The sequence below is a fragment of the Salvelinus alpinus genome, chromosome 29 (assembly GCF_045679555.1).
Source record: "Salvelinus alpinus chromosome 29, SLU_Salpinus.1, whole genome shotgun sequence".
Classification (NCBI taxonomy): domain Eukaryota; kingdom Metazoa; phylum Chordata; class Actinopteri; order Salmoniformes; family Salmonidae; genus Salvelinus; species Salvelinus alpinus.
The window spans coordinates 37,296,813-37,306,623 of NC_092114.1; the positions used below are offsets into that span (position 1 = coordinate 37,296,813).

Sequence of the window (9,811 nt, forward strand, 5' to 3'; positions counted from 1 at the left end):
AGGTGAAAACAGCAGATAATGATACTGTACTGAGCTGGTTTTATCACATATTGGTTGTATGAGTCGATTATGTGAAATAATGACATTCACCAGACAAATGAGTCATTGGACACCATGACAGTTTTAGATTTTCCTTTACTGACATGACAAATTAAATACAAATGAAGTGGCGAAGATTAAGACTTGGCATCAAGGTGTGGTCTAGTACTGTAGCGTTGCTAAAAGCCCCTCCACCCTAAAGCTACTTCAAAAGGGCTTGTATATCCGACCTTTGCAAAACGGCAGTAACCGCCTGAACTGGCCTTTGTTCCTAAGTACTGTAAATCAAATGCAGACTTCTTATAGTTGGTTCAAGTGTCAGGTTTGCTTAAAAATCTAGTGCAGTCAACGTGCTTTTCCTGTGTTATATATATTTCCACACTGAGGTTGGAATAATATTGTGAAATTCTGAAAGATTATAACGCCGTTTTAGTGTAAGGGCTATTTGAAAAGACCGCCTGAAATGTCATTCTGTGATGAGAAAGTTTTGGCTTGCCTGGTGACATCAAACTTCCAAACCACTGTCAATAACAGCTAGTTTCCCCTCCCCACTCAGACAGTCCTATCAAAATTCTTGCTTGAGAAATGGCTCTTTGCTAAGAAGCTATTTGTTTCTTTTTAACTGAAAACAAATCACAGTAAGGTACTTAAATTGTTACCCAGAAACAATTTTAAATGGAGATAAAAACAGCTGCATTGGACCTTTAATGGGACTTCTCTTACTGGTCTTAAGTCGTCCATAACAGATGCTCCAGCAGAACACCTTCACTGTCCTTATCCATTCACCTTTTGCATAATTCCTCCCTGCTACTAACTACAGCACAGTACACTATAGGGCAGGGAAAGTAAGGCCAATGCTTAGTCTAGCAGATAGGACCTTTGGGAACGCAGCCCTCAAAGCCATATCTTTGTTTGGGCTTGCAGAATCCTCGTCTCGGCCCTCGAGCTAGGCATAACTGTGCACCGTTCTGTATAGGACAGGAATGTACTCGAGTTTCCATCATGGCGTAAATGCAGATGGCGACTTCCCCAGAGTTCGCTTAAAAACCGGGCTTTCTAAGGCTGTGAGGATGGCAAAAGAGTGTAGCAGAGAAGGGGGGGGGGGTTGTCTTTGTGCTCTAATTTTAACCAAACTTTTTTGCATCTCCTATACACAATTTAAAAAGCTGCAGTATCCATTTTAAAGTACATCATCTGGTCTGAGCTGTAGTGACTGCCCTTTAATTTAGACCTTAGCTTTTTGTTACAGATGTGTTTCATGACTCTACCTGGGTTGTAATGGGTCTTGGACAACTCAGCTGCTGTAACCCACCAACTGCAAGGGATTTCCTGTCTGGTGCCTCAATTGACATTTATATTCTATTCTATGGTTTTGGAAAGCGTGACTACTACTGCCACCTTCTGGCCTGGATGTTCAAAGGAAACCACGGGTGCGAGGTGCGGTGGTAGTGAGTGAGGTTCAACCTCGAGGTTAGGTTAAGTGTGAGGGGTGGGTTTGGCATTGAGGTGGCAGGGGCACAATCCCCTAACTCTGTGTGTGTGTGTGTATGTATATGTATATATGTTAGGGGTTGGCTTAATGCAAAGAAGGGCAGGCTAAAATCATAGGGAGATCATGGAGACTAGGGTAAGGTTAGGTGTCGCTATAATATGGCACAGTCCGAATCATCCTTTTTCTCCCGTCTCCTAGAACCTCCCGGCTGGGCCGCCGCTTGACCTCTCACCTGGAAGCAAAACAAACCGTCATAGAGTAAGGAAGTGGAGAAGCTTCTATGTAGATAGTTTGTGATGATCAAGGGGACTTCTTCAGCAGATGTGAATCAAAGATAACAGAAAATAAGTACCAGAAAAATACAATAATGCACTGTGGTGAGAGAATGTGTTTTCTGCTCAAATAAATTGTTGTGTAATTGAAAAAGCACCAGTGGGCACTGTTTCTTTACCAATCGCCTATACCAGTGGTCAAACTTTTTACAGCAGGGACCCCATTTTTGCACCAGAATTTCTGGGGACCCCATTTTTTACGGCAATAATTTCTCGCGACCCCACCCCAAATCTAATGACAAATCTTTAAAATCTGAACATTTATATTTTTACGTCGAGAAATAACCTTCAATTCATTTTCATCGCTTATCCAAATTAAACAAATAAATACATTTACTCAGTTACAAATCTTTCTCAAAAACATTTGTATATTATGCCATACAATAATCTTTACTTTTACATTTTAGTTCTTAAAATTTGTACAAAAATAAATATGGCGACCCCACTGCAGTTCCCCCTCAACTTTGAATACCACTGGTCTATGCTGGTGTATTGTATTTATCTTTCATACTGTTGAAGTATTGAATCAAAGCCTAAAGAGGACACTCTCTTTCCTTCTAGTATATGCCCAGACAGTGTGGTTGGTTACCTGCTGTGCTGGGGCCTGGGAGGGACCTCCTTGTTGTTGTTGCTGCTGCTGCTGGTACTCCTCCTCCTGCAGCTGTCTGGCCAAGTCCAGGTCACTGAGGGGCCCCGGGGCCACCCCCTGCTGCTGCTGCAGAGACATGGCCACCAGGTAGTCCTGGCAACCAAGCATACACCACAGGGTGAGTGAATGTGTAGTCATGGAAATGTGCAGAAAGGCTGAAATCCTTAATAGCAATGCATGATTTCATGTACATAGAGATGTCAAGTTAGGATCAAGTTAGACACAGACAGCGTGGCAGTTCTACCTATAAAAAAACCTTAATAAGTATCTAGATGCAGCTTAAGATATGGAGATTGTCTCAGTAGTGCATTAGATACTGCCCACTGCATCTGGGTGCTTCTCAAATAACAGGTATCCTCAAACTGAAACTGGCAAAGCTGTGTGGTGGAGTGGGGGGGGGGGGGGGGGGGGGATCACTGACCTGGTCGATCTGTCTCTGCTGCTGCTGGGGCGTGAGGTCTTCGGGCTGTGTCACAGGGACGCTCCTCTGGGGCGGGTGGCACAGGCGGAAGTCTGAGTCGCAGAAGTTGCCGTCACCCTCCACATTGTGCAGGCTCTCCCACACCAGCCCCCCCTCCTGCAGGAAGCCCTGGTCTGTCACCAGGAGGTACAGGTGGCCCTGTGGGGTCACAAGGTCAAAAGTAATTCACTGGGGGGGGAGTGAGCAGCGTTTTAGAGAATGTTGTGCTACTGCAGGGCACCTGAGGGGGGAATGTTACAGAACGTGCTACATGCCTCTCATGTAGAATACAGTCTGTTCTATATATTACATTTCTACCTGCAAGGTTCTATATGTTACACCCTATAGATCGAGCCAAACACACGCACCTTGTGCTTTATCATGGTGCTAAAGTGGTTGTTTCTGAAGAACACAGACAGCTCGCCCTCCTTGACTGTAGTGTTGAGTTCACAAAGTCCATGATACGACAGCTGGGTCGCTGTGGACTCCAGAAACTGCTCTGCCACCAAACCTGAGAGCACGGAGATGGAGTAGAGGCATAATAAAGCAAGGAGAATGGTTGTATTACAGAGGAAATGGCCAAGTGAACATGTATGCTTGTGAGAAAGAGAGGGGAGAGAGTACAGAATGCAATTGGGATTAAATGATCAACTTCCCATCAAGACCCTCGTAAATAAAACCAGTTTATTAGAGCTGGGCTTGAATTTAAGTCTGAACCACGTGTAACTCACCAGGACAAGGGTTAGTGACAACTCAAATGTATGTGAAGTAAGGATTTGGAAAGTCCTGTACCTTCACTGACACGGCTGCTGTTGGCCGAATGCTTGTAGTCGATGATCTTCTCTACCAGCTGGTTGTAGCTTAGCTTTCCCACCGCTGCCACCATCTCAGGGCTCTGGAGAAAGAAAATATTTTGAAACTGATGCCCAAAACAAGGGATTTGGGGCATTAATTGTGAAAGGAGGGCTTTTACCTTCACATGTTCTACAAATGTCGCTTACCTGAGGGTCCACCAGCCAGCCATGGTAGAGTGGGATGTCCAGCAGGTCAAAGGCGATACACTCTGGCGTGTACTCAAAGTCTGACACGCCCGTGAAGCGCACGTTGACATCAAGGCCCGTGGACAGCTTTGGCAGAACTGCCATGGCATCGCTCATGTTCTGCAGAATCAAAGATAAAAAAATACATATCATAAAACTACAGAGGTTGGAAACTGAGTTGGAAACCAGGGTTGGAGGTTAGTTCTGTTTCGATTACAGTCGATTCAGAGATTGAACGAAGATTAACTTCATGAATTGAAGATCAGACCATTTTCTACAAGTATTTTTAAATTCATATTTTGAGCTGGAATGGAATCGTACTTGCATAAAACGTAGAGTTGATTGCACAGAAGGCCAGTATCAGCTGTTCCTAGATTGATTCCTCATATGGTTCACACCACGGTTCCAGTGACATGTACGGTATGGAAATTAGATTGATGTGCGATAAGGCAAAGTGGATGTGCGGGCTAATCTTGTAGTACAAAATTCACAAGGGCTTCTAACAGACCGGCACTCAATCTTACCTGTCCACATCGGTTTTGCCTATAGTTTCTTTATCACTGTCGAGCAGCGAACTACAATCCTCTGAGCTTAGCCATGAATAATGAACCAGATTGTGGTTATACACACCCACAGCTCTGATGTCAGAAAACAAAAGCTGTCCAGTCGAAACAGCACATCTAATTGAGCTTCAAGTGTCAGAGCCAGGTGGTTGGATCGTGGTGCTTACAACACCAAGGACAATGGGTTTGATTCCTGCAAGCCACACATACTGGATAGAATGGGCTGACTATAAGTCACTTTCTATTAAAAAGCTGCTAATGACCACATCATTAAGTTAATTGGCTGCATCCACACAGGCACCATCTTGCCACCTTGGTACAGTATAGTATGTTTTAATCCTTGTTCCCTAAGCTCCTTATTCTTGTACTCTAGTGGCAGCCGGTGAGGCTTAGCATCGATGACACAGCTGATTTTACTGTGAGAACAGCCCCCTGCGTGGCTTCTGCCTCTGCAGTGAACTCCGCTTCCCCTTAAAAATGACTCAGTCTCAACCACACAAACGATTTTGTGCCACACAGCTACAAAATAGATAAGACAGCACCTGCAGAAACACACGCATGCGCACAGCTACAGAAAAATGTTCTGACAACACAGATAAGTGAGTGTCAAGTAAGTGGACAGACACCGGCCTGAGTTTGTGTGTTAAATACAGAGGTGAGTTTACCTGCTGTGTTTGTGTGTTAAATACAGAGGTGAGTTTACCTGCTGAAAGTTGAGCTCCATTCCCTCAGCCTTCTCCCTGGGTTTGATAGACAATACACACTCTCCTGTGGCAGAAACATCAGAAAGACAAATTATGGGAGTAAAACGATAATGTGGTTCTCAGACAGTCAGTGACCAAATAGGAATGTGTGTTATAATATATTTCCCCTATGGTAATGGTTAGAGTTTACAGATTTTCAAATCTCCTAGATATTTCAATGACTTAAGCCCTTGGATCCTGGAGCATAGGGCCAGTGATGAGCTTTTGTTTACGGCCTGATAATATGCAACCTCTTTAGTTGCTTGTACTTTCATGCATTGGTTGCATTTTCATGTGCCAGTGACAACCTCAGTGTAAATGTGTGAAAAATACAATAGCTTCAGTGTTAAAGTCTGTATGAAAGTTCAGATAATAAACTCCCATGTTTCTTACCAAGGTGAGCCATCAGGTCCTCTGTGGTGATAACTTCTGTCTGGGCGGGTAGCTTGGCCTGGGGACAAATCACACACACAATTTTGATTCATAAGCCCTTTCCTTGATCCATGTTCGTTTAACAACAGATTCTGTGAAGTTGGATACAGATATTATTGGAAGTTATAACATTAGAATGAATGGTGCTGGTCAAGGAAAAATCGAGGCCTGGACAAATATACTTGACTCTGAAGAACGATCTCAGCTCAAGCCTAACACACATAGAAACAAACAAACTATAAAGCCCAACACATACACACATATATATACCTATTTGTATCTTTTTACTTTCAGGCCCACGGGAATGGGTGGTATGGGGAGGGCTTTTTCTCTTCTGAGTGAAATAAATATATGTGGAAGAAATGTAATATGAAGTGAATATGAAATTATATATGAATTGGAATATTGTACCTCTAACCCCCCAATAAAATAAATGTCAAAATAAATTTAAATTGTCACAAAAAAAATGGATTCTCTGGCGCAGACATGCTGCCCTTCATAAACTTTAATTCTGCGTTGCTTGATTTTAAAAGCTAAAAGTGACAGACTGCTTTCATGTTGATAGTACAAACAAGATTATAGGATTCAGAAGTCCTCTGTCCTCTTTTAATAAAACTCCCCAACATGAACCTGTAATTCCTGCCTCTAGAAACTTCCCTCCCTCCAGTGTCATATCACTAATTCTGGCCTGCCTACACACCTCGGATGTGTCATCCTCAGTGTGTCAATCTCATCCTTATTCTCAGTCACCTTAAGGCGGCCACTGAAGTCCCTCAATAGTAAAAGTGCATCTCAATAGCCTAAAGTGGCTTCCTCTCTTGGCTCATTTCTTTGATCTGCACCGATCTGGACCAGTGAATGCAACATCCCCCAATAGTCCTCCAATATAGTGCTTTCCTTTATCATATGGTTTGACATCAGTGCAGATGAAGTAGGCCTAAAGCCACTTAAGACGATTGAGATGCGTAGTCACGGACCCCATTAGTCCCAGCTAGCTGGTTCTACAGTCCGACTTTACCTTCCAGCGCAGAAACAGGGTGTTCATGATGGCCAGCAGGGGACAGGGCCCGTTCTCACTCTGTGTGATGATGGGGGTCTTCTTCTCTTTCCAGGTGATCCACTTCACAAAGTAGTAGGCCGGCATCATGGGCTCTAGGTCCGGGGCGGCGGTGGCCCCTCCTGTGGCTGCGGCAGCAGCGACGCCAACCAGGACATCGTCGGCCAGGCAGGGGACGTCGGCAGACAGGGAGCTGCCCTCGATGCCCAGGGCAGAGTAGGAGGACAATGGCTCATCGTTCCCCTCGAAGAACTCTAGGCTGGGGATGGAGAAGGAGGCGGAGTCGGTGGTAGCTGACTGGCTATACTCGTCCGACCTTCCAAATGTGGCCACTGAGCTCTCCCCGTTCCCTTCTGTCAGAGTTTGGCTCTGCAGGGTGGATCGAGCGTCTTCTGTCGTGCCGTTTTCAGACATGGCCGCACACGTGGTGGTTGGTGTGAGTGAGGTTTCCCTGTATCCGTCAAAACCTTCTGCTTCCATAATTGGGGTCTTAACTGATGGGTCTTTGGTGGAGTCTTCATGGTCCAAGGGCTCTGCTTCGTGGATTTCTTTAGCCGCAGACGATCCTGCTGTAAGGCCGCCCTCTTTAGAAATGGCCTCTGTCAGAGAGCAGTCATCTTTGACAACGCTCAGGAGATCTCCTCCAACTATCTCTGTGCCAGAATCCGCCATACCTGGGCAATGTTCAATGTAGCACTTAATCAATTGAAAATAAGGCCAAGTCGTCAGTAAAGACTACTTCAGGCTTAGGTTGTATAAGAATAGAAAAACAAACTCAGCCCTTTACATTAAGTATATTCACAGATTTAAAAGTTGGCAGTGACCTTATAGGTGAAACTTGAAGGAAATCTTGACGATCAGTTCCCTGGCATTCCTGAGTAACAGTGTCCTTAGTTTGCAAGACGGGGTTGATGGACGGCTACAGCAGAATCCACAGTCGCTCTGTCTGTTTTATGTCAGACTGTAAGAGAGAGTGGATTTCATACTGCCTTAAATAACTACTTGCACATTTTCTTTCAGTTCAAGTGTGGGATGTCATAACAAATAGGCTATATTTTCGACATTGCACACGGGCTTCTGGTAAATTTAGTGCAAGTGTAAAACTACAAGCTTTCCTCTAACAAAAAATAAATAATGATCTTTACACAAAATATATATATACACACATTTAAAACTTAACAACAAATATCTTATAGATCATTTTCAGGACTGCCTCTGTCCATTAACGTTACCTACAGCTCCCTGACAAATAGGTTTGATAGCTTCTGGCAAGCTACAGCAGCAAACTAGAACAAAGTTATCTTTGGGGGGAGGCAAAACTTATCTAACTAGTTATAAAAGTTGTGCTTTTCCTGACGATACAAGGGAATATACCAATTGAAGACTGACAGAAAAGCTACAGCGAAAACAAGTGAAGAGCGGGATGGAGCTAGTCAAGCTTGTCCCTTGCCTTGTGACATGAATGACTCGTAGGTTTTTAGGATATTAACGCGGCATGGTTGTGTTCTTGTCGTCCCAGAATGCGAGTAACCATATTCTTAAATTGTACCAGACCTGCAAGAAAAAGATCAGTGATCAGTCCGTGAAATAATAAGTTATTCTCCAACAACACATCTCCTTTCTGACCCTGGGTTTGACAAAATAATGAGAACGGAACTATATGGCCGATATTGCATCTGTCAAGTGACACCAGAACTGGCTACTGACCATAGCTTGCTAACGTTATACCCTCGTGCTGACGCTCAGAAGTTGGTAGCGCCCATCACTACCGTGCAACAAATATCTTGATGATGGTGGCAGCTTGTTAGCTAGCTAGCTGACCAGCAGAAAATACAACAACTTACCATCAAAGCCAGTTGACAGCGTAAATTGGCAAAAACGTCGTGAAATTTAGACAGGTGTTGGTCTAATCAAGAGCAAATTGAGATTTTTACGAAAAGATACTGACCGACTTGTCCACGAGCTTCGCTGGCTGACAACGGGCATGATATTTACATTCCACGGTCTCTTCGCAATCTTGACTTCGCTTACTCCACTTCCTCTACCACATTCTGTAAACAATGATGTCACGATCTGCATTAGCCACAGGGGGAAACAATTTTTTAGATGTCAAGCACCAAGTTACATACATAAAATACATGTTGTATAATATGCCAACCAAAGATATTTCAGAAAAACGGGGGAAAAAACTCAGCAAATTTGCGAATTAATAAAAAAAAGCAGCTACCTTAAATTATTGTGAAGTTAATCTTCATGAGGACACAAGTGGTTGGAGTACTGAACTGCAGGTGCTAATATACTGGTAGTGTTCATGAGCGTCATATCTCCTTGCTGCGTAGTGCGCAGTATTGCAGAGACAAAAGTCTAAAATGTGTTTGCATTATGTATTATACACTGGGTGGTTCGAGCTCTGAATGCTGATTGGCTGACAGCCGTGGTAAATCGGCAGCGTAGCCTAGTGGTTAGAGCGTTGGACTAGTAACCGGAAGGTTGCAAGATCGAATCCCCGAGCTGAATATCAACAAATCTGTCGTTCTGCCCCTGAACAAGGCAGTTAACCCACTGTTCCCAGGCTGTCATTGAAAATGAGAATTTGTTCTTAACTGACTCGCCTAGTTAAATAAAGGTAAACATATCAGACCGTACACCATAAGTATGACAAAACGTGTATTTTTACTGCTCTAATTACGTTGGTAACTAGTTTATAATAGCAATAATGCACCTTGGGGGTTTGTGGTATATGGCTAATATACCACGGCCAAGGGCTGTATCCAGGCACTTCGTGCTTAAGAACAGACATTAGCTGTGGTATGTTAGCCATATACCACACCCCCTCGGGCCTTATTGCATAATTATGTCACATACTGTGTGTATAAAGACGATAAACAACTGCTCTCACTAATGTAGAAACTGAATAAAATAATATAATTCTCACACAGCTTAATCTCTTCCATGTATTGTCTTGACCATCAATATGATTCTAATAATAGGATTTGTGTTGGCA

General features: G+C 43.7%; 1 protein-coding gene across 3 annotated transcripts; it reads right to left on the reverse strand.

Annotated features, from left to right (window-relative positions):
* Positions 1-117: 117 nt before the first annotated feature.
* On the reverse strand, positions 118-8,977 carry LOC139558654 (ubiquitin carboxyl-terminal hydrolase MINDY-1-like). Of its 3 annotated transcripts, XM_071373919.1 has the most exons (12): positions 8,756-8,977; positions 8,258-8,361; positions 7,632-7,768; positions 6,769-7,481; positions 5,712-5,769; positions 5,279-5,343; positions 3,974-4,132; positions 3,765-3,867; positions 3,341-3,483; positions 2,934-3,131; positions 2,453-2,605; positions 118-1,763 (listed from the first exon to the last, which is right to left on the reverse strand). In XM_071373919.1, the coding sequence occupies exons 4-12, from the start codon at positions 7,477-7,479 to the stop codon at positions 1,683-1,685; spliced, it is 1,671 nt and encodes a 556-aa protein (XP_071230020.1). In that variant the 5' UTR covers positions 7,480-7,481; positions 7,632-7,768; positions 8,258-8,361; positions 8,756-8,977; the 3' UTR covers positions 118-1,682. The 3 variants fall into 3 exon arrangements, with proteins under 3 accessions (XP_071230020.1, XP_071230018.1, XP_071230021.1); XM_071373917.1 differs by having other exon boundaries at positions 6,769-8,361; positions 8,652-8,824; XM_071373920.1 differs by lacking the exons at positions 6,769-7,481; positions 7,632-7,768; positions 8,258-8,361 and having other exon boundaries at positions 8,756-8,796.
* Between the last annotated feature and the right edge of the window lie 834 nt (positions 8,978-9,811).